This window comes from Camellia sinensis, chromosome 4, assembly GCF_055761805.1.
Source record: "Camellia sinensis isolate YWXY chromosome 4, ASM5576180v1, whole genome shotgun sequence".
Lineage (NCBI taxonomy): Eukaryota > Viridiplantae > Streptophyta > Magnoliopsida > Ericales > Theaceae > Camellia > Camellia sinensis.
The window spans coordinates 71,861,974-71,886,673 of NC_138964.1; the positions used below are offsets into that span (position 1 = coordinate 71,861,974).

At 39.3% G+C, this 24,700-nt stretch overlaps 1 protein-coding gene across 3 annotated transcripts; it reads left to right on the top strand.

The window, feature by feature from the left end:
• The first annotated feature begins 12,123 nt into the window (after positions 1–12,123).
• On the top strand, positions 12,124–14,397 carry LOC114262112 (RING/U-box superfamily protein). 3 transcript variants are annotated; one of them, XM_028202466.2, is made up of 4 exons: positions 12,124–12,326; positions 12,538–12,717; positions 12,894–13,009; positions 13,817–14,397. In XM_028202466.2, the coding sequence occupies exons 2-4, from the start codon at positions 12,547–12,549 to the stop codon at positions 14,103–14,105; spliced, it is 576 nt and encodes a 191-aa protein (XP_028058267.2). In that variant the 5' UTR covers positions 12,124–12,326; positions 12,538–12,546; the 3' UTR covers positions 14,106–14,397. The 3 variants fall into 3 exon arrangements, with proteins under 3 accessions (XP_028058267.2, XP_028058266.2, XP_028058265.2); XM_028202465.2 differs by having other exon boundaries at positions 12,130–12,326; positions 12,461–12,717; XM_028202464.2 differs by lacking the exon at positions 12,124–12,326 and having other exon boundaries at positions 12,368–12,717.
• The last annotated feature ends 10,303 nt before the right edge of the window (positions 14,398–24,700 follow it).

A 24,700-nucleotide genomic window follows, 5' to 3' on the forward strand; every position in this document is an offset into this window, starting at 1 on the left:
TTCATGTTTTCACACTCATGTTCTTCATGTTCATCAGCAGAGGGAAACCCAGAGTTTCCCGATCTCTTTTCCTTGCATGTGGCCCTCGGGAACACACCTCGGCGAGGAGGTGTGGAACCTCGGCCTAGACCTGGTTGGTGCCCAGCATGTTTTCCGAAATCAATTGTGTACATACGAAACTGTTGAGGGTGCATTCAGTAGGCTTTGCCATGTGTTTGTAGGACTTGGGCTTGTCTCGACCCCGACGTTTGAAGAAACTATGTGAGTGGTATTTTTAATAAAGCTATGTTACACTTGCTTTCATAAATCTCGTCTTGCCTTGTTTTGAAAAGTACTTGATCTAGCATGAATGACTATCTTTACTTGCATATTAAACACTATCTTGTTTTGATGACATTTCTTGAAAGTCCTTAGTTGCAGGGGACTATAATGCAACTGCACTCTTGTCTTGAAAGTCCTTAGTTCCAGGGGACTATAATGCAACTGCACTCTTGTCTTGAAAGTCCTTAGTTGCAGGGGACTATAATGCAACTGCACTCTTGTCTTGAAAGTCCTTAGCTGCAGGGGACTATAATGCAACTGCACTCTTGTCTTGGAATTGTCATCACCCCCTTGTATTAAGTAGATGTAATAACATCCAAAGAACTTGAAAGGCCGGCAATGAACTTGATTCCCCCCTTGATTGTAAAGTATGATATGTATTGTTTTGAAAGAAATCTTGGATATCAATCATGCAAAAACCTTTATTTCTAGTATCATTCACTGAGTATCCAAGCTCACCCTCTCTATATATATGTAGGTGATGAGCAAGAAGGCAATGAGGCCTAGACGTGTAGCCGATGTGTTTTTGGGTGCTTTGCCGACGTGTTTTGGATTAACATTTTGTACCATCTTGAAGACTATGCTTCTTAGCCTATATTTCATGTGTACTTGTATATGTCGGCTTGAGAAGCCTTTTGGTCAAGATGTATTTTGTATCTCATTCCCTTATTGTATTTAAGTTGCAAGACTTTGTAAAAATGTATGTCATTTCATTGGACTTAAGCACGGCTCTCATGGACTATTTAGATTCTGTATATACATATGTTGCTTCCGCACTTGTAAGCCCCATATTTTATACTCTGATCGTGTGTGATTCTTGTAAGTCGGCCTTCGGTAATCTCGGATTACTGGCCATCACGGCACCAAACTACTAAGGGCGGTTTGGGGGCGTGACAGAATGGTATCAGAGCACGAGATCCTTATAGTACGTTAATCACCCACCTTGAGTCCTGAAGAGCATAGGATTTTCCTTAGAATGATGTGAGGATTGCATCATATTGCTTGCTACTTGACTACGTGTGCATCATTTCGGCATAGACATTTGTTACTTGTATACGTATTATCTGTTCAGTTATTTTAAAGTCTCATCTTGCATCCTCCTAGCATCATGAGGAGAGGTAGACCTCCAGTTGGCCGAGATCGTTCAGAAGATAGATTAGAGAGATTGGAAAGGTTAGTCGAAGGCTTGGTTCGTGAGCAGAGACAACCTAGGCCACAGGATATTGGTACGACTTCCACGCAGGCCGAGCAGACGAATGGCCGTTATGCAGCTCCACCCCCTCCAGTGCCACAAGTGCCTCTACAACAGGCTTTGTATGGGAACGACACGATAACCCTAATCAGAGAGTTCAAGAAAATGAAACTGCCGAGATTTCAAGGAGGTATAGAACCGATGAAAGCCGAGGCATGGGTTTTGAAAATGGAGAAGTTGTTTGAGATCTTCCCCAGTACAGACGCCCAGAAGGTATCTCTGGCAGCATTCACATTAGACGACGATGCTCGTAGGTGGTGGATGATGGTCCGAGAAAGCAATCCGGGTTTGACTTGGGCAAAATTTTTGGAGTTGTTCTACAACAAGCATTTCCCCCTCAGCGTCCGAGACCGAAAAATCACGGAGTTTCAGAATCTGATGCAAGGGAACAAGACAGTCGCAGAATACGATCGTGCCTTTACTGAACTGGCGAGATATGCGCCTCATATGGTTGACGACAAATACCGAAAGGCGAGAAAGTTCGAAAGTGGGTTACGTGGACCGATACAAGATAGGGTCAATATGCTCAATATGCCGACATACGCTGGAGTACTGGACAAGGCCATCCTGGCTGAAGCTAATTTAAACCGATACCAGAGTTTAGGTGAGGGTCAGAGGAAGAGACAGAATTATGATAATCGCCGAGTTCCGTTCAATGCCAAGAAGAGAATGAGCACAGACAGTTCCAGCAACTCAAATCAGGAAGGTAACGCCAAGCCGGTGTGCGCGAGTTGTGGAAAGCTACATTTCGGGGCTTGTCGTTGGGCAACAGGAGCTTGCTATGAGTGCGGCAAGATAGGTCATCGTGTGAAGGACTGCCCGAAGGCAGGGACTGACAATGGAAAGAGGAATGGAAGCACCCACAGAACAACAACGTCGGGAGAATACAGGCAAGGCAAGGCAGAGTTTTTGCATTGGTACCCGGAGACGCCCAGAATGCCGAGGCAGTAGTGTCAGGTACCCTTTCAATTTGTTCTCAAGATGCATACGTATTGATTGATTCGGGTTCTACGCATTCATTTGTGTCCACTATATTCGCCGAGAAGTTGAATAGAGAATTAGAACCCCTTGATTACGTATTGTCTGTGTCTACTCCATCTGGGAGAAATATGATTGTTACATCCATTTATAGGGCGTGTATTGTTATGATTGAGAGTGTAGAGTTGTTAGTTGATTTGATGCCATTAAGCATGACCCATTTCGATGTCATATTGGGAATGGATTGGTTAGTAGCGAACCATGCATCCATTAATTGTGTTACTAAGAGCGTCACGTTGAAGACCCCAAGTCAAGCTGAGGTCATTTTCCAAGGTAAGGGAGTAGTACCCCCACCTTACTTAATCTCATCCATGAAGGCCTACAAGTTGATCCAAAAAGGATGTCAGGGTTATTTATGCAGTATACTAAGTGATTTGAATGGAATTGTTGAGTTAGCCGACATACCCGTTGTTGAGGAATTCCCCGATGTCTTTCCGAATGAGTTGCCTGGCCACCTTGTCGATAGGGAAATAGAGTTTACTGTGGACATCCCGTCAGGAACACGACCCATCTCCAAAACACCCTACAAAATGGCCCCAACCGAACTTAGAGAACTGAAATCGCAATTACAAGAATTGTTGGACAAAGGATTTGTTAGGCCAAGCACTTCACCGTGGGGAGCACCCGTCCTATTTGTTAAGAAAAAGGATGGCACACTTCGTCTTTGCGTTGACTACAGAGAACTTAATAAGGTGACCATTAAGAACAAGTACCCATTGCCTAGAATCGATGATTTGCTTGATCAACTACGAGGAGCACGAGTCTTTTCCAAGATTGACCTTAGGTCAGGCTACCACCAGTTGAAGGTTAAAGCCGAGGACATCGAGAAAACTGCTTTTCGGACAAGGTATGGCCACTACGAATTTTTGGTAATGCCCTTCGGAGTAACCAATGCCCCAGCAGCATTCATGGACTTGATGAACAGAGTCTTTAAGCCGTACCTACATGAGTTTATCATTATTTTTATCGACGACATATTGATCTATTCCGGGAGTACGAGCGAGCACGAGAATCATCTGAGACTTGCCCTGCAGACCTTGAGAGATAAAAAGTTGTACGCCAAGTTAAGTAAATGCTAGTTTTGGCTTTCCAGCATTTCATTCCTAGGGCATGTGATTAATGAAGACGGTATATCAGTTGACCCCAGTAAGATTGAAGCCATTGTGAATTGGCCGACGCCGACCAACGTGTCCGAGGTTCGTAGTTTTCTGGGTTTGGCAAGTTATTACAGAAAGTTTGTGAAGGATTTCTCGAGGATTGCAGTGCCATTGACACAACTAACTAAGAAGGGAGCAGCTTATGAATGGACCAATGGAAGAGAATCAGCTTTCCAAGAGCTGAAGACGAGATTAGTTACAGCACCAGTTCTGGTACTACCATCGGCTAATGAGGAATTTCAGATTTACAGTGATGCTTCACATAAGGGTTTGGGTTGCGTGTTAATGCAAGAAGGAAAGTTCATAGCGTACGCGTCTCGTCAGTTGAAGCCCAATGAAAAGAATTATCCTACCCATGATCTGGAGCTAGCTGCCGTGGTTTTTGCTTTGAAGATATGGCGTCATTACCTGTATGGAACATCTTGCCAAGTTTTCACCGACCACAAGAGTCTGAAGTACTTGTTCACTCAGAAAGAGTTAAATATGAGGCAGAGAAGATGGCTCGAGCTACTGAAGGATTATGACATGCAGATTCAGTATCACCCAGGTAAGGCAAATTCCGTAGCCGACGCATTGAGCAGGAAGTTAGTTGGAAGTTTGGCGTGCCTGACAGCGGTTTCGGTGGAACCGACCATTATTGAGGAAGCGAAGACCAGACAGAGGGAGGATAAATTCCTCAAGAGGGTAATTGATGAATTCGTCACCAAGCCGAGGCCGAGATACACTATAGAGAATCAAGTGTTGTGTGTGGCCGACGTACTAGAGTTAAAAAATAAGATTTTGCAAGAGGCCCATAGTTCCAAGTTTGCCATTCATCCAGGGAGCACCAAGATGTATCAGGACGTAAAGCGGACCTTTTGGTGGCCAAACATGAAAAGAGAGATAGCCGAGTTTGTATTTCAGTGTCTGTGTTGTCAGCAAGTGAAGGCAGAACACCAGAGACCGGCAGGACTTCTTCAACCCTTGTTAATTCCTGAGTGGAAATGGGAGCACATCTCCATGGATTTCGTAGTGGGCTTGCCGAGGACGCAAAGAGGTATGGATTCCATTTGGGTTATAGTCGACAGGTTTACTAAGTCAGCTCACTTCTTGACTGTCAAGACTACATTCAATGCCGACCGACTTGCCGAATTGTACATGAATGAGATCGTGAGGCTTCATGGCGTGCCGATGTCCATTGTGTCAGACCGAGATCCGAAGTTCGTTTCTAGATTTTGGCAGAGTCTACAAGGAGCCTTGGGAACAGAGTTGAGATTCAGCACAGCCTTTCACCACCAGACCGACGGGCAGACAGAAAGAACGATTCAGACACTCGAAGACATGCTCAGACTGTGCGTGTTGGATTTCCAGGGAAGTTGGGAATCGCATTTGCCATTAGTAGAGTTCGCGTACAACAACAGTTATCAAGCCAGCATAGGCATGGCGCCGTATGAAGCTTTGTATGGAAGGGAGTGCAGATCGCCGATATGTTGGACTGAAGTAGGAGACAAAGCTCTAATTGGCCCCGAGTTGGTTCAGATGACAACTGAAAAGATCAAACTCATTCAGCAGAGGATTAAAACTGCACAGAGTCGACAGAAGTGTTATGCCGACCAAAGAAGGAGGGAGTTAGAATTTGAAATTGGGGATCATGTGTTTTTGAAGGTCTCGCCGATGACAGGAGTTTCGAGATTTGGGAAGAAGGGTAAACTTGCACCCCGATATATTGGGCCGTTTGAAATTCTTGAGAAAGTTAACACCGTTGCTTACAGACTCGCTTTGCCGCCAGATTTGAGCCAAGTCCACAGCGTGTTCCATGTTTCAATGCTGAGAAAATATATCCGAGACCCACTGCATGTAATAGATTACTCCGGGGTTGTAGTTAATGAAGACTTGGGCTACGAAGAGAAGCCGATGAGAATTATCGACAGACAAGTGAGACAGTTGAGAAACAAGTCGATATCAATGGTGAAAATTGAATGGGAGAAGCATTATGGCGAGGAGGCCACATGGGAAAAGGAAGAGGAGATGAAAATCCGTTACCCGGAGTTATTCGTAGGACAAGGTAACTTAAGTTTGGGGACCAAACTTCTTTAAGGAGGGTAGACTGTAGGAACCCACATTTTATGTCCTCATCATGTTCATGAGCATCTGTATGATTATGACTTGTTAAGTTTGCATGTGTATGTCTGTGATTTGTTTCGCTTGAGCTAATGTGATCCATGCCTTGTTTTGAAGCTTTGTGATTTGTCTAAGTGTAGTATGCTTGTCTTGTTCCTTCCTTAATGTGAAACTTAGGTCACGCCTTGCCTGAGTTATGCTAGCCGATGTTATTCCAAGCCGAGGTCATCCTTAGTCTAGTAGTAGTATCTTGGAACCCCTTGTTGACCTCCGTTCTCGCCTTGACACGTTAGCCGAGATGTTACCTTGCACCCAAGCGATCTCGTCCTGGAGTGGTGCGACCTAGACCGAGGTGTGGCGCATCTAGGCCAAGATGTGGCACAGCTTAGTCAAGTGTTGTCCTACCTAGCCGAGGTCATTGTCACCTTAGTTGCCGAAGTCTTTTTTAGCCGATGTCACCCCTTGCCGGAGTGCCATTCCGTGTAGCTTGTTAAATACGCCTTGATATTAGCCGATGTCATTGCCTCGTCAGAGAGCCCATACCGCTTTACTTGTTGAACACCCTTCCACCATGCTTTGTCTGGTCTGTCAGCCACCTTTTCAGGAAGAACCCAACCAGTCGCCGCCACGTGTCTCAGCAGAGGGTTAACCCCAGAACCGGGTAAAGAAAACTATCATTTAGTATCATAACCTTGCCTTGTAGAGAGAGAAACTCTAGGAGGAAGAAGGAGTTTTAGAGTGAGGAAGTAGATCTTCAAGCTTGATTCCTAGAGATCGAACCATTAGATCCGTGTTCTAAGGTTAGATTCTTGATCTGCTCATGATGTTCTCTATGTTCATGTTATTGCATTGCATGATCGGATATGATTTGTAAGCCATGCATCGTTTTGAAGTTCGATTTTAGAAAGAGAAAATGACATTCATGTGTTCTTCAAGAAAGTCTTGTTTTGATCCGAAAGCTTGCATAAAGAATCATGTTTTGTGTTTATTTCCGCAAGAATTCCAAGTACGGGTACCCAGGTCCATGTTTTCAAACTCATAGCACGAAAATCCTAGATTTGTGATGACAGATTATGATTGAGCATTCATATTTTTCATGTTTTCACACTCATGTTCTTCATGTTCATCAGCAGAGGGAAACCCAGAGTTTCCCGATCTCTTTTCCTTGCATGTGGCCCTCGGGAACACACCTCGGCGAGGAGGTGTGGAACCTCGGCCTAGACCTGGTTGGTGCCCAGCATGTTTTCCGAAATCAATTGTGTACATACGAAACTGTTGAGGGTGCATTCAATAGGCTTTGCCGTGTGTTTGTAGGACTTGGGCTTGTCTCGACCCCGACGTTTGAAGAAACTATGTGAGTGGTATTTTTAATAAAGCTATGTTACACTTGCTTTCATAAATCTCGTCTTGCCTTGTTTTGAAAAGTACTTGATCTAGCATGAATGACTATCTCTACTTACATATTAAACACTATCTTGTTTTGATGACATTTCTTGAAAGTCCTTAGTTGCAGGGGACTATAATGCAACTGCACTCTTGTCTTGAAAGTCCTTAGTTGCAGGGGACTATAATGCAACTGCACTCTTGTCTTGAAAGTCCTTAGTTGCAGGGGACTATAATGCAACTGCACTCTTGTCTTGAAAGTCCTTAGTTGCAGGGGACTATAATGCAACTGCACTCTTGTCTTGAAAGTCCTTAGCTGCAGGGGACTATAATGCAACTGCACTCTTGTCTTGGAATTGTCATCACCCCCTTGTATTAAGTAAATGTAATAACATCCAAAGAACTTGAAAGGCCGGCAATGAACTTGATTCCCCCCTTGATTGTAAAGTATGATATGTATTGTTTTGAAAGAAATCTTGGATATCAATCATGCAAAAACCTTTATTTCTAGTATCATTCACTGAGTATCCAAGCTCACCCTCTCTATATATATGTAGGTGATGAGCAAGAAGGCAATGAGGCCTAGACGTGTAGCCGATGTGTTTTTGGGTGCTTTGCCGACGTGTTTTGGATTAACATTTTGTACCATCTTGAAGACTATGCTTGTTAGCCTATATTTCATGTGTACTTGTATATGTCGGCTTGAGAAGCCTTTTGGTCAAGATGTATTTTGTATCTCATTCCCTTATTGTATTTAAGTTGCAAGACTTTGTAAAAATGTATGTCATTTCATTGGACTTAAGCACGGCTCTCATGGACTATTTAGATTCTGTATATACATATGTTGCTTCCGCACTTGTAAGCCCCATATTTTATACTCTGATCGTGTGTGATTCTTGTAAGTCGGCCTTCGGTAATCTCGAATTACTGGCCATCACGGCACCAAACTACTTGGGGCGGTTTGGGGGCGTGACAAAGGTTGTGTAACATAGGCTTTCGGAAGCAAACAGTGAAAGTTCTTCAAGTGGAAACTGAGCATGCACTGGGCCTCCCTCGTTCCCGAGACTAGTTAATTAGTTAAATTATTAATTAGTTAGTCATAGTTGTGTTGTGGCTAATTAAAGTGTTGTAATTATTTAACTCGATTAGTTATTTAGTTCATTAATTCATGTTGTAATTAACTAGTTAACTAGTTTAATTAGTTTCTTTGTAATTAATTAGTTAATGTAGGTAGCTAATTAGCTTTGTATTGTACTTATTTAATTAGCTTAAAGTAGTTAATTAAATTGGTTCATTATTGTAATTATTTAATCAAATAGCTTAGATAGCTAGCTTATTTATTCAAGTTTTATAATAATTAGTTAAGTAGTTTAGCTTAGCTAGTTTATTCATTCGGACCCTCTTGCGCAAGGGCATCAATATTGTAATAATGTGTATGTCTTTCAACCCCATGTTTTTCTCCATTTTATTTATCCGCTTTTGATGGTTAGATTAGGAGTACCACGTTTCAATTAGTATATCGCATGTTTGCATCCATTCATTTGTCTTGCATACACCGAGGCTCGATTCATCATTCAAACTTGCATTATCGTTTATTACCTCGTCGAATACGTGTTTAAACGCATGTTATGAAATTGTTGCAAATAACAAGTTAAGTAGCCGAGCCTACTTTAGTTGCATTATTGCATGTGTTGCATTAGCCATATTGCATAGTTAGGTATTATGCATATTTTTTTCTAACTCTTTTGTTTTATCTTATCTTGGAGTACTAGGCGAGTTTTTTTAGTGCTTTAGCATACTTGCATGAGTGTGAGTGAATGCCATGACTAGCATGCTTGCCGTGAGGCTAAGTGCTTTCTTGTTAAACTGTTTGAATGCCTGTGGATAAAGGCTTGTTTCTTGAATTGTGATGATTTGATGAATGTACGTTTAAGCCCATTTTACCAAGTGGCAAATTCATAAGCTTTAAACCCACTTTGTCAAGTGGCAAATTCAAACCCTTTTCGAAAAAAAAATATGAAATTAAATTGTTCTAATTTGAGCAAACTAGTCTATACCTTCTGTGTCCACATCACATAGATAAGAATCACAATCATGAATAGTAGAGGCCGATCTTTGATCGGACAAGTGAGGGCGCTCAATTCATGACCTTCCCCTCTCGTACCTAAGTTTCTGAATCGAGCCAATCTTGGTGATGATGGACATATGGCCTTTGGCACGAGTCATGAGCTTCTTAAATTTTTCAAAAATAAAATATTTAGGTGACGACTCTGTATCTGGCAGAGCAGTCCATTTTTGGTAATTTGATTAAAAATTAATTTTACAAAAGATTTATCGGATTTGGACTCTTTGGTGTTTATCTATTTCACGTTGCACTTGTGGAATCAGATTCAGAACCACGGGAGTCCGAACTGTAGAGCTTCTTTGTCTTCCGAAAAGGGGCGTAAAAAAGTTGAGCTACACTCGGCCTAGGTTGTACAAGTTATGGAACATGGTTGCTAGGTATTGGCTAAGGTGTACAACTAGACAATAAGCTGCCCAACACGGCTGCAAGGTTCAAGGATCAAAGATCTCTGATGCCTACGTGATCCACACCTCGGCCTAAGTGCGAGGGTGGAGGTGGAGGTCAGGTACGATGGTTCCAAGATAGTCCTAGGTGTTGTCGCTTAATGGCCTAAGTGTCTAAGGTCTAATGGCGTGAACTAGGTGTGAGATAGCAAATGTAGATAGCCTAGGTTCAACACACAAAGTATAGAACAAAACATGGATCTTATACTTAGGCAAAGTACAATCGCATCAAAACAAGACAGGATCTCACACTTAGACAAAATATCAAAATTTACAAACTGTAGCTTAACAAACCAAAATCATTTAAATTTTCATAAATATGACTAAAGCAAAATGAGTGTTGTTATACCAATGCAACATATTAAAAAACTCCTTATTGTATATTTCTCAAATGTAACAATGTAACATTTTTAAAAAAAAACTTCTTCGTGTATTTTTTTTTCCAAACGTAAGAACATAATATTCCAAAAAAATATCTTATGATACTTTTTCCAAACGTAACACTCCAATTAATGTAACACACAAAAACTCCTTCATGTACTTTTCCAAACGTAACACTCTAATATAACATACTAAAAAACTCCTTAGTGTATTTTTCCCAAACGTAATAACGTAACATTCCAAGAAAAACTCCTTAGTGTACTTTTTTTCTCAAACATCGTTTGAGCACGTGATGACTTTTCGTCCATCAAACCTAATAATCGTTATTTATTAAACCAATATAACGCAATCTGTTAAATTAAGGGACAAAATCGACCAAAATAGAGACCAAATTGACACATCGTGTAAACTATAAGGACTATTTGTATAATTTACTCTTTTTTTTTTGTTGGTAGAATAATGACAATTTGTAGTTTAGAAATTAAGTTACATATTTTGTGATTAAAAAAAAAGGATAAAAAATGTGTGAAATTATCACAAAAATGCGCAACTTCACTTTTGAATCACAAATTATCGTAACTCTACCAGAAAACTATGTAACAATTACCACAAAAAACGTAACATACACCCAAAAGTATATAACTAGGTGTATATGGCACACACTTTTTAAGGGGTGTTTACCATAGCATTTTCCAACATAATGAGAAATTCTATGGTACACATCCTAAAAGGAGATGTGCACATATGCCCCAATTACGACGTTTGTGATATTTGATTATGATATATTGTGATTTTAGTTGTGATTTGGTTATGACTCATTGCGATATTAATTATGATTTAATGTAATGTTGGTTATGATGTATTAGGATTATTATTTTGGTTATTATTCAAAAGATCTTTAGTTATACTTTATTTGGAGTTTGGTTAAGACTAAAAATGATTTAGTTATGATATTTATGATAACTAACCCCACAAATGTCATAACTTGTAACCATAGCATAATCCTAGTACAATAGATAGGTAGATATATATAAAAAAAAAAAAAAAGAAATTGATATACAAGTCCACATTTTAGACCCACAATTTAAATCTAGCGATGTGTAAGAGCAACTCTAACACCATACTCTTTGGCCATGTTTGTTTGGGCGGACTGGATTAGCATTCCCATGACTAATAGTCCTAGGACTATAAATTTGTTGGATTATGTATCCTATCTTAACTAATAGTGAAGTTTAAAATAATTAATTCCTACTTCAATTGTTTAACCAAACATCGGATTAATAATTTTATTGGACTATTAGTCCAATCCCAAGTTCATGTCTACCCAAACAAACATGACCTTTATGTTTTATTACATATATTATTTATTTTGCCTAATTTTTTTATTATGTTTTTTTTTTTTTTTTTTTTTAGCTATGCACTCCAATGGTACTCTTTATTTTACCTATTTATTTAAAGAAATTGTTTGAAAAGTCTCTCAAGACTGTCCAAATGTAACTAGTATTGGAATTTTTTGTTAAAATATGTATTGTAATAGCTAACCAATTAGAGTGATTAAAATAAGACAATACTAATTCTAATAGCCAACACGTGTTTTTTAAAGAACACTTTGGAGATGCTCTGACTCATAATTAAAGAAATATGAGAGAGAAAATTGTCTTAGATTGTCTAATAGACCGCCATCATTAGAATACTTAAGATAACTATCTCTCTCATATATATATATATATATATATTTAATTATTAGCTAATTATTTTTTTTATACATCATTAAATTTAGAATGTGAATGTAAAAAATGAGTTATGTATAATTTTCCTAGACATATTACTTTGGTTTGGTTAGTCACGTGACCTCGGCTTGTATGCAAATGCGGGTCTGGTGACAGACATATTAGATGTGTCATGTGATAGGTAAACTGTCATGAAATTTTTCATACCCTTCCCTACCATTTCCTCTCTCCCATTTGATCTCCATATGTTTCTTTAGAGAGAGAAAGTGATAGATCCATTGTGTGTGAGAGAGAGATGAAGATGAAAATGATAATATGAGAGAGCTGTATCCAATCATCATCTCCATGGTCCCCTCCTTTGTCGGCCAGTGCCATCACCATCTCCATCAGTAATGGGTATATGTACTGTTTTCATTAATTCCTTACCCTTTTTTATCAATCATTTTTTTTTTTTTTAATGAAACTCTTCTTGTGAGTTCTTGAAATGGGTACCAAACCAATAGTTCTAACTGTTTCTTTTCTCCTCTCAGGCAAGCTTGAATTATACATCAAAACCATACAATAAACATTTACATACATATAGCTTTTTTTTTCTTTTTCTTTTTAGTTGTTATAAATGGCTGGAATGCTCCCTGGAGTTGAATGTGCCCGGAGGCGGCGGTTCCACCAAAGCGGAGTGTGGGCGGATTCACCGAACACCAGCACGGGGCACGGCTGGACAAGGCGGCCGTCTTTTTGTTTATATACAAGCAAACATGGATCCCCTCTCAGCTCAAGCTCTTCCCTGGTACTACTAAATGCTTATCACTAGAAGAATTACTAAATTTTTTATTTTATTTTTTTATTTTTTGACAATTGATTCATTGATAATAACTTGATATTTTTTGTTTGTCGGCTTCAGCTTTTAGAAGAGTCGGTGTCTATATTAAGTGTTTGATAAAATTAATGTGAATGATAAAACAGAAAAGGAACACAGAGAACCAGGCACATCAAGATGAGAAGCTGGGAGGAGTGGCTAGAGAAGCCAAGGAGAGGTTGAATGAGAGGCTGAGAGCACAAAGGAAATCAGAAACCAAAAGGTAATTAGAAATTTTTTTATTTTAATTTATTTTGTGATATTTGATGGCATTTAAAATTCCATCTCATCACAACAACACCCATATTATCCAAGACACCAGTGGTCCTCATGTGTAAGCTTAGCTACACCATTCTGATTGTCTCTGTGAAAAAGTTAAGCAAGTAGGAAACTCAGCCCAAAAAGTATTAGCCATACCATCATATATCAGATGTTATTTGATAGTATCAATTGATATATATGTCTAAAGATCGATATTAAAAGTTCAGAACTCTAATACATATTATGCATCGGTCAATATTTAAAATTCTGTCAGGAGTTATGAAGTGTGTAGAGTAGATTTAAATTTAACCTGATATCACTCGTATACTCCAATTGAATATTCAAACTCCCATATTTTATTGTGTGAATCTATCTGGCCCATTCACTACATTTACCAACATTTTAGATAATTTTAGTTAATTACACTAAGACTCCTTCAACGGCTCCTTCAACTATTCGTCAATATCTCTTACCACCTCATTTATGACCCTTACATTTTGAATTCTTTTTCTATAAAAATGTATCATTTTCACTTCGTTTCTACCCATTTCCACATGGGGTCATTTGTACAGTTTTAGAGTAGAGGGTGTAAAATGAATAAGTTCATAAATAACCGAAGTAAATTGATATTCACTACTAGTTGAGAAACTCTTAATGTAATTAATTGCATAATTTTTTCTAAATCCAAACAAGCACTTTTTCTTTTCTTTTCTTTTCTTTTTTTCTCCTTTCTTTTTGCCCCCTCATTTTTACAATTAAATTAATTCAGGAACAATAACCCAGAAAGCTTGAGGTGCATAGAGGGAAGAACTGTGATATCAAGGGATTTGCAAATAGAGGTGTTTAGATTAAAGAAAAATGCGTCAAGCAGGATGTTCAGTTGTGCAAAGCTGGGGTGGAAGGGCACAGGCCAAGATGAGTGTGCCATTTGTTTGGAACAATTCAAGTCTGGTGAGACCCTGGTCAACCTACCATGCTCCCACAGGTTCCATTCTAGGTGCTTGGTCCCATGGCTGCAGACCAATGCTCACTGCCCTTGTTGCAGAATGGAGATTTGAATTATAAAAAAAAAAAAAAACAAAAACAAAAAACAAAAAAAAAAAAAAAACAAAAACAAAACAAAAACAAAAACAAAAACAAAAAAAAACAAAAAAAGGTGTTTCAAGTTATGTTATTTCTCTTCTTTGTTCTGCAAATTTTAGTCATAAAAATTACTTGAATGGCCTTCCAGTTGAAAAGGATTGGTTTGCACAAACTTCTGCATGATACGAGAGTTGGTATATATTGCCTCTGTTTTTCACTATATTATATAACGGAGTAAATGCAAGATATTATTTACTTTCATTATTATTTAATAATTCTTTAAATCAAAGAATCAATCTTTTTTTTTTTTTTTTTTTGATTAAAAAAGAATCAATCATAAATATGTACGGTGATATAAAAAGATTAAAACAAATTTGTATTAGTGTTTGTCATATGTACTGATAGGTGAAGGTGATTCATATATCTGACCCAAAAAAATAAAAAAATAAATAAAAAGTAAAGTAATGGTGATTGATTTCTAAATTGGTTGAGTACCTTGGAAGAATTTTCCTATTGAGAGGAATGTATTCCAATTCAATAACTTTCATAAATAGGGTAAATTATACAAATATTCCATGTAATTTATATAATATGTCAATTTGGCCTTTGTAGTTTCAATTTGCTTGATTTTATCCCTTAATTTAACGGATTGTGTCATTTTAGTCTAATAAATAACGATTGTTAAGTTCATTTAACGGAAGGTCAAACAATGGTCAATTTGGTCCCTGTACTTTACACGATGTGTCAATTTGGTTCTTATAGTTTTAATTTTCTCGATTTTGACAGGGACTAAATTGACACATTGTGAAAAATATATGGACCAAATTGACAAATTGTTTGACTTTCCGTTAAATTAACTTAACAACCGTTATTTATTAGACTAAAATGACACAATTCATTAAATTAATGGGCAAAATCGAATAAATAAAAGTACAGAGACAAAATTGATACATCGTGTAAACTACATGGACTATTTGCATAATTTTCCCTTCAGAAATATTATATACCTTAAAAAAAAATTGGGTTAATGACACGTGTAACTCATGTACTTTGGTCCTTATAATTTTAAATTGAATAAATTATTTTGTTTTTTTTTATCAGAAAAAAAGAAACTATATTGATGTAAGAAACAAGTACAAAGTGCAAAACAAATAGCATCAATAAATAAAAGGGAAGTGCAAAGCATTACAATAAGCTAAATCATCCAAACTTAGTTGGCACCAAAAAGCATATCCTATCATTTGCTAGCACCCCCAGAGTTGGCGAGAGACCAACAAACTCAGCCACCAAACTAGCTAACGTAACAAACAAAACAAAAATAGACCAACAAAACAGACCACTAGTAGAGCCTAGCAGACTAACTAGCAAAGCTTAGCAGACCAACGTAGCACAACTAGCTGAGCAGCCAAGAAGTAAAACACCGAAACTCAACAGCAAACAAACCAACATGGTAGCAACCATGCTCAGACCACCCTCATCTATCTCTGCTGACAGCATACAGGTCCTAGCAGTAAAAGCCCTTGTGGACACCCAATTTTTGACCTCCCGCAAGCCTCGAGCGCTTTGCTCGATACACTCGATGATGAAAGTGATGTTGTGCGTGGATCGAGGTCTCAATGAATGAGCCTTATTTAAGCTTCAAAACAACCCCAAACCTCTCATATTCCCATTGATTATACCTAACAAATTCATTTGTACACCTTGTGCCACCCTGTGTTGAGGCTGAAATAGAAAAACAAGGGAATTCATTGAGGCTCGGCCGTGTCTCATTGAGAGCCGGTCGAGCTTCAGTAGCGAGAAACACTGTTCTCAGCGGGAGGCCGCCAGCTTTCCATTTTTGAAGATATTTATGATATTTTTTGCTCAAATTCTATGTAAACAACCATATACCTCTGTTTTGGGGGTTAAACAATTGAGAGAAAACGTATACACATAGAAAGAGCTCTTTCTTCCTCCTTTTTCCGTTGCAAGCTATCTTTGAGTTAACCTACCTTCCTTGTGTCATCTATATACACCATACACCATACACAACCTTGACATATCATCTTAGAGCCTTGGTTGACCCTTGAGAAGCATAATTCAAGTTTAAGAATGTGTCAATAGTGAGTTTGATCATCAACCAAAGCTTATTCCATTTTGAGAGGTATAAGCTTGCAACTCTTGTTCTTGCTTTTTCTTACTTCATTTCTATCTCTTTCTTGTATTCTTGGGCTATTTTGCATCCATTTTAAGTGTTGGAATTTGAGTTTGGATAAGCTACCAAATGTGGTAAGGTTAACACCCTTATTTGCACCTATCTTTATAGCTCAACCCTTGGTTTCTTTACACTATTCTCCTTTGATTTTTCAATTGATTTTTAGAGTTGAACTAAGGCCAAAAAACATGGTTTGAAGTCTTGAAAATGGAAGGGTTGGACACCCCTCCTTGTTTTTGCTTACATAGCTTTAGTATCTTTGCTTTTTGTTTAGCTTTTTCAGTTCTTTTCTTGCATTTCCAGCCACTATTTTGGCTGCTTATTAGAGACTGTTTTAGGGTTGTCCTAATCTATTTAATTGATTCAAGCTTTGATTAATTCCTTTGTTGTAGCATTGGTCTTTGTACATAACCTGTATTATGTTGTTCTAAGTCTTTCTTTGTCTAACTTTTGTATTAATAACCTCATTTTAAGAATCAACTTGCCATCGCTTTCTTTCATTTGAGAATTGTTTCAATCGGTTGATGGTTATTCAACACATGAACTAGAGATTCACGCTTAATGGCTTAATCTCTATGGCATAATCTCTTTTTCATGTTGAGAATTACTTCCCATTTGACGCTTCTCTCCTTTTAGAGGACTTAATCATCAATTCGGATAAATGAACTAAAGAATGGAAATGACTGAGAGAATTAGTTTAAAAGTAACCAACACACAGAAAGAAAATGAATCATATTGTTTGGGCTTGGTCAGCCGTTATGCCAAGTTTATCGAGTCAAGAGTGGTCATACGCTAATTCATGGCGTTTTGATGATCTTTGAAGCGTCTTTACTTTCGTTTTTTGAGTTCATTCAATGATAAAGAGGGGGGAGTGGTCATATTCATTGATTTTTGTCCAAAATTGTATCCAAAATCAAGCAATCAACTTGCTCATTGATGGTTTTGGAAACAATTATAACATTCTCTCGAGGCTTTCCCATGACAGAGAAGAAAGGAAGAGACAAACAGAGCTTGAACAACTCTGTCTGCACTGTTTTCACTTCATAACACAAAATAGAGTTTTGCATAAAATTGAGGCACGGTCGCCCTTCTTTAGGCCCGGCTGGGCTTCATTGAGGGCCAGCCGGTCCTCAATGTTTGGTTAGTAGTGTATTTTTGCAAAAACCAGAGGACCGTAGCTGAGGTGAAACAAAGCAGGCCTGGGGTAGACAGAGGTGTTCTTGAACATTGTACATATGCATGCATGCAATCCTTGTGCATCCTCGCTTACATTATGATCATCGTTGTAATTAATTGTTTATTGTAATTAGTCTCATTGATCATTAATGTTGTAATTATTATTATTGTCTCTTTGTAATTATTGTAGTTACTTAGCTTAGAGAGCTAGTTTATTTATCGTGGTTATCCTTATTGTAATAGCATAGTTAGCTAGTTAATTAGCCTCGCTTATTTATTCATTCGGTTTGTAATAGTTACTTTATTCGGGCTTTTAGATTTTGATTCGCACCCTCTTGCACAAGGGCAAATGTTGTAATAATGTATATGTTTTTCAACACCACGTCTTTCTCCCTTTTACTTACTTGCTTATGATGGTTAGTATAAGATATCACGTTTCATTAGCATTCTTATGCTTTTCATCCATTGTCTTACATACATCCAAGGTTCGGCTCATCACCCAATACCCAATGTTCAAATTCATTGTTTGAATACGTGCTTTATCGCATGTCTTCAATGCAATCATATGTCATGCTCATAGTCGAGCCTATAAAATATAAAATATGTGTGCTGCATTAGTCATATTGCATAAGTTAGGAACATGCATACTTTTCTAACTCTTTCACCTGTTTTGGCTCGGAGTACTAGGTGAGCTTTTATTAGCATGTTGCATCGAATGTTTGTGTTGCCATGATAAATCATGAATACCATGAGGCTAAGTGCTTAAATGATATAATCGTTTGAATGGCTATGGATGAAGGCTAGTTGTTGAATTGGGATGGCTTGATTAAATGTTCATTTTAGCCCACTTTTTTGAATGACAAATTCACAGAACAATTTTCGAAACAAAACATGAGGTCAAATGTTCCAATTCTTGCAAACTAGTCTATACCTTGTGTGTGCATCACATAGTAAAAATAGCTAATAAATTAGAACAAGTGCATATAATGTAAATAAGAATCACATTATGATTAGTAGAGGCTGATCTTTGATCGGGCGAGTGGAGTGCTCAATCTATGACCTTCCTCTCTCATACCTAAGTTCCTGAGCCGAGACACCTTGGTGATGATAGATTAATGGCCTTTGGCACGAGTCTTGGGTTTCCTAAATTTTTCAAAAATATTTTGGTGGCGAATCTAAAATCTGGCAAGAGCAGTCCATTTTTGGCATTTGATTCGAACATTGATTTTCCAAAAAGAGTTTTTGGATTTGGACTCTTTTCATGTTTTCACTATTTCACATTGCACTTGTGAAATCAGATTTAGAACCACAAGTGGATTCCGAACTGTAGGGATATTAGCCTTCCGAAAGGAGCGCGAAAAGTTGGGCTACAGTTTCTGGCGACTTTGTTGGGGATTTAGAAAACTTGATTCGAAACTCATGATGAGAATTTTTATCTACACTTACATGTTCTTTGCATTTGCATTTGTACCGGTGCGCTTAAGTCACTGTGTTTGTCAACTGCTATTCCTGGACGGTTTGCCGGAGGCTTGCCCAAAAGGCTGACTGGCCATGGGCTCTACCATGTTGGAAACATAACCCTTGGAATTTACCATCCTGTACAAACATAGCTTCAGAAAGACCATCATAGCTTCAGAAAGACCCGATATTCCCCAAGTTGTGTGGACTTGTTTTGGCAGGCTGTGTAAAGCTTGAGACCTTCTTGGTGGTCATCCCGTGCTAGTCTCATTTCTTCCAATCACTCGACGGAGAAGAAACAGACGGTCAGTAGTATCAGTACAAAGCACTCTACAAACACCTATCTGTTTCTCAATCAATCAATTCACCAGCACCTAGTTCACCTAGATTAGCAATGGCACAGAACATAGCACCAAACGCAGAGGAATTCACTGCCATGATGGCTACCATCCAAAGGACTATGGACACTGTAAAACAAAGGATGGTTACACAAGATGAAGTCATCGCCGATCTATAACGTACATCTAGGGCATCAGCATCAACCGTGCACCCAATCCCTACTGCCCAAGCAAACTCGTATCTACCCCCACCAGTAAAAAATCTACTAGTCCTAAATCCTCAACACATGTTTCCCCTAGCTCCAACTTATCGTCCTCCGGTTCAACCTCCTCTAGGGATTTTTCCTTTCGATATCAATGAAATTGATCCAGTTTTAGTCAAGATTTCCAGATTGAAGAAAGCATTGAAAAAATCCCAGGGCTTCAACTCCATTCCAAATATCAAAGATGGGTACACAGAGGCTTCGATCAAATTACCGGAGAAATTTAAGATGCCCCACATCGACAGATTCGATGGGAGTGAGGATCCAATTATGCATGTCCGGTTGTTTTTGGATGTATTGAGGCCCATGGGTTGGTCTCAAGCACAGAAGCTTTCGTTGTTTAGGAGAACCCTGTCTGATGTGGCGACCATCTGGTATACTAACTTGGAGGACTCTACAAAACAGAATTGGAAGGTGCTATCTGTGGCACTTGTCAATCAGTATTTGTATAACACCCAAATAGAAGCAACCATTAGTGAGCTGAAGGCTACTACCCAGAACCCCAAAGAATCATTCATTGATTCTGTCGCCCGGTGGAGGGCTAAGGCAGCCCGAATGACAAATAGGCCTTCTGAAAGAGAACAAGTCCGACTAGTGGTCCAAATGTAATAACCCCGACCTCCGATTAATGGTAATCCATGATTAGTTATGCCTAACAGTAATTTAGAAGGAACCCGAAATTAATTTGCATATGTATTGCATTATCTTTGCGTTTCTATGTGGTTGCCATAAAATGATCTGTTCATGTTTAGACTTTGAACTACGAATTGAAAGCCTTGTCGACGCCTGATTTCGAAATTGATTAGTGTTTCATACTAGTTAGAATATATATGATTTTATGGTAGATTTAATTAAAATTTGATTTGGTATGATTAAGTTAGATTAAATCATGTTAATTTACACTTGTTTAAGTTATTACAAGTTTGTCACTTAGTGGCTTAATTTGAGATCAACTTTATTACACCTCATTACACTTAGAAGCATCTCTCCTCAACCATTTTCTTGACCAAAATCGTAGGAGAGAGTGAGAGAGGAAAAGTTTGGTTTCATCTAGAGAATTACTTGGAGAACTTGCAGAATTGTAGAAGAATTGCATAATTGAGCCTCTATACTTGGAATTGAATACCTAAGGTGGGGAGTTCATCCTTTTAATTATGAATTTGAGTTGTTCTTGCTAGATTCATGGTGAAATTGGTATTTAAAATCTAGACTTAGCTCGATGTGTGGTTTTGAGTGTCAATTCATGCATGCATGCATAAATTTCCATGCTTTGAGTTTGAATTCTAAGATTTCTTCCATGCATGTGTTAATTTCACTCACATTATGGTCATTCAACTTGTTTTCCATCAAATTATCAAGTTTTATTAGGTTTTGGAGGATTTGAATTCAAGGAGGTTCTTGCATGTTGAATTAATAGCATATTCATAGAGTTCATGTTGATTTTGCACAAATTGGGTTGCTTTTGGGCCATGATTTCTTGAAATGATTTTTAATACATGTTGTTTTATGTGTTATTGTATGTTTCCTCAAATATTGGCGCAGAAAAATGAGTTTTGAAGGCTTAAAGGTTGAGTTTCATGCTAGGAGGTCAATCTGGATTTTCTAGAAATTTCACCCATGCTTGAGCGGGGACTTTCACGCTCGAGCGTCAAGCCTCAGTACATGCACTTCCGCTTGAGCGGCGAGAGTCACGCTCGAGCGTGAAATGCGTATACCTAGAAGTTTGTGTGTTTTGCAGTCTGCTCGAATGGGGGAAGCCACGCTCAAGCGAGGGTCTGTGTCATACGCTCGAGCGGGGGTCGAGCGCCCGTCGAGTGTGAATTTCATGCATCCAACACTTTTTCATAAGTTTGCAGTTCACTCGAGCGGAGAAGTCCACGCTCAAGCAGAGCTTCTTTATCTGCATGTCCGTTCGAGCAGGGAAAGCCACGCTCGAGTGTGGACCTTATCTTCAGCAAAATTTAAGAAATGGTTTTTAATGCATTCTTGTATCCTCATTCCATCCTAAGCATTCCTAGGCCATGTTCAAGACCCTTTAATGAGGATAAGAGATTAGAAACACACTAAGAGCCAACGAAATAAGTTTTGTACAATTAAAACGTGTGTTTCAAGTGTGTATCTGTTATGTGTTATGTAGGTCACGTGCTGCGTCCTGTCTGACTAACCTGCTCCGTCTGTTTGTCTCAAGGCCCACTGTGAGTAATAACTCTATAAAGGTATGTTTAACTTAAGTATTTTCTGATTGATATGGTATGATATGTTTTCTGAAATGCTATCTTACAAATTATGAATGAATGTCCAATTTTCTGAAAAGTATTTGTGACACCCTTAGTTCACGTGGCCCTCGCTCGGGGGTAACAATACCGCGGCCAATCTGCACGTGGCCCTTCCCTGGGGCTAACAATACCATGGCTACTTGCGCGCAAGATATGGACCTTTATGGTCGTTGGTACCAACTATGCATGTGGGTCTCTGGACCAAATTGATCTAATAGCTAATGGGTGTACCACGTATGATCTTATGCAAAATCTCAATATGAACATGAGTGTGTATCTAAATCTATTTCTGTTTTGAAGTCTGAATATGTTCTGATTTAAATACTAGATTCTAACTTGTGCTGGACATCATTCATAAAACCCCTTTACTCTGTTATTATTCACTGGGCTTCTCCTCACAGTTTATATTATGTATGTAGGTGAGCCGGCGGGTGATCAAGGCCAGAGTTGACGACCTTCTATTCTGTTTTTGTCAGCCAACCGTTGTGCCTCCCAAGGAGGTTCCAATCGAAGTCTCGTTATATGGTTATTTTTGTATTCATGCTAGTCTCTGTGACTGTCTCGTAAAGTCAGGTCTTGAGATGTGTACTTCTGTAAATACTTTGTAAATAGTGGTGTCCTTTGACTGGCATGTATATGTATATATAAATAAGCTTTGAAATGTTTTGTTCCATGTACGCTATCACAGCTCATTGGACCTTGTCTATTTTGTATTATTGCTTCCGCAGCCCTTTATTATTTGCTAATCTGTTCAGAGGCCTTTAGTAATCCACAGATTACTGGCCGGTTACGGTGCTAAACCCACAGGGGCAGGTTTGGGCCGTGACACCAGAACCTTGAGCTAGACATGATGCAGAGAATGATAGTGGCACCGTTGTCCACATTTGCTTCCTTACATGAGCTGGGGTTCCAGATCGAGAGTGCATTCAAAAAAGGTATCGTCCACAGAATAAGTGAACCCGCAAGAAGGCCGTTCTCTTGGAATACCAATGCTAGCAGTAGCACTATTCCGTGGCCTGCAGCTGTCAGCAATGTCGTCACGATGGCCAAGATGGTTGATCCTTTTGCTACTGCCATGACCTCACAACCTTCACAAAATACGGGTCCACCCCGAAACCGTAGAGTCTTTACCCCCTTCATATGAGCACAACCCACGCCCTCAAGGTATTAATGCAAAAAGGACATCTCAAGCCTCTTGATCCTCGTCCACTTCCAGACCCATTGCCACCCAAACACGACCCTACCCAGTATTGTATCTTTTACCAACAACATGGCCATCCCACGAACATGTGCTACCGTCTACGTCATGAGATCCAAGCTCTCATTGACAACAAAGAAATCACCCCACCTGCCAAACCAAACGTAACAACCAATCCACTTCCTGCATACAACCAAGCCCTCCTATCCAGAAGTATTAACCACATCCATACACTACTGCCCACCTTCAACCCTAGCATATACATTACCTTATCCCACTTACCAAAATCGGAGGTGGTCATTCTGTAAGGCACAGACATGTGCATGATGGATCTGACACCACAAACCCAACCTAGGCCCTTAGCAATAGAAATAGAAAAAGAGAAGAATGCACTGAAGACAGGGTCATCTGATCCCCGTCTCAAAGAGAAGGGGGCCTCGTTCGCAAAGGAGTACGATCCCAGTCTATACATTGTGGCCATCGATCAGCCAAAGCCAGTGGTCATTCTGCCGGACTTTCTCAACATCAATGCTATAGGGGAAGACCAAATGGCGCAAAATCAGAATGAGTGGCCCGATCAAGGCCTGAATGACGTAGCAAACCTCGAAGAAGATCTAGAGGATCTTTACTTCTTCGAGGAAGAAGATACAAGCTGTGTACATATGGAATGGTGGGATCTGAGCCAACTAGAAACAAGCAATGGATAGTTAAGTAAGGAAAAGTCCGATATGGAAGAACAGATAGGAGACACTGGGACAGAAGAGAGAATTGTTGTTAAGGGTAAGGTTGAGCCTGCACCTCTTATTGAGAAGGAACATGCACTGAAACAATTTCAAAAAGAAATGATAGAAGAGATCCAAGCGAAGATAGATCTAGAACAAGGCAAAGGAAAAGGGAAAGAAGAACTTGAAACAACGGTGCGTGATGCCCAGATAACCAAAAAAGTTGAATGGGATCTTAATGACCAAAAGAGGATGCTGAGAAAACTCAAAAAGTACCAAGATGTTGAAACCTGAGCTGTGGTAGAAAAAGAATGGTATGATGATGGGGAGCGTGATGTTAATATGCTCTAGATGGAAGCCGATGCCAGTCCAGTCATGACTTCGGGAGAGTGGTAGGAAGACAGTGACCTAAGTCATGCGTACATTAACGAAGGTTGGAAAACTGATACCCCAGATGACACTTGGTATACCGATGAGATCAATCATATAACCCGGAGCGGTCGGTACTTCAAACCCGCAGCGGTAGACCATCCAAAAACCTCTAGAAAGGAGGCTGAGAGATCAAAAGAGAAGGATACTGAAGAAAACCTAGTCTTAAAATAGCTCAAGAAGATTTAGGCTGACATATCCATCTGGGGACTAATAATGGCATCTCGGGAGCATAGGCAAGCCCTGCTCGAAGCAATGAACCGAACCAACCTGCCCTTTGACACCTCCGCTAACCAATTGGTGTTGTTGGTCACCTCTTGGGACGTTACGCCTGTAATATCCTTTACGGATAAAGAATTGCTTCTTGAGGGTGCCAACCACAATCGTCCATCATATGTAACCTTGGAAAGTTAGAAGAAATGGATTCCGATGGTGTTAATGGATACTGGATCAACGATCAGTGTGTGCCCAGTGAGAACTGCCTATGCGATTGGTTTGAGGCCGATTGACTTTACA

What these genes read in the sequence shown, in the direction of transcription:
- LOC114262112 (XM_028202466.2), top strand. Translation starts at nt 12,547, where the DNA reads ATGGCTGGAATGCTCCCTGGAGTTGAATGTGCCCGGAGGCGGCGGTTC. An exon ending in TCAGCTCAAGCTCTTCCCTG is followed by an intron (nt 12,718 to 12,893) that starts GTACTACTAAAT and finishes ATGATAAAACAG; the next exon opens with AAAAGGAACACAGAGAACCA. An exon ending in AGGAAATCAGAAACCAAAAG is followed by an intron (nt 13,010 to 13,816) that starts GTAATTAGAAAT and finishes AAATTAATTCAG; the next exon opens with GAACAATAACCCAGAAAGCT.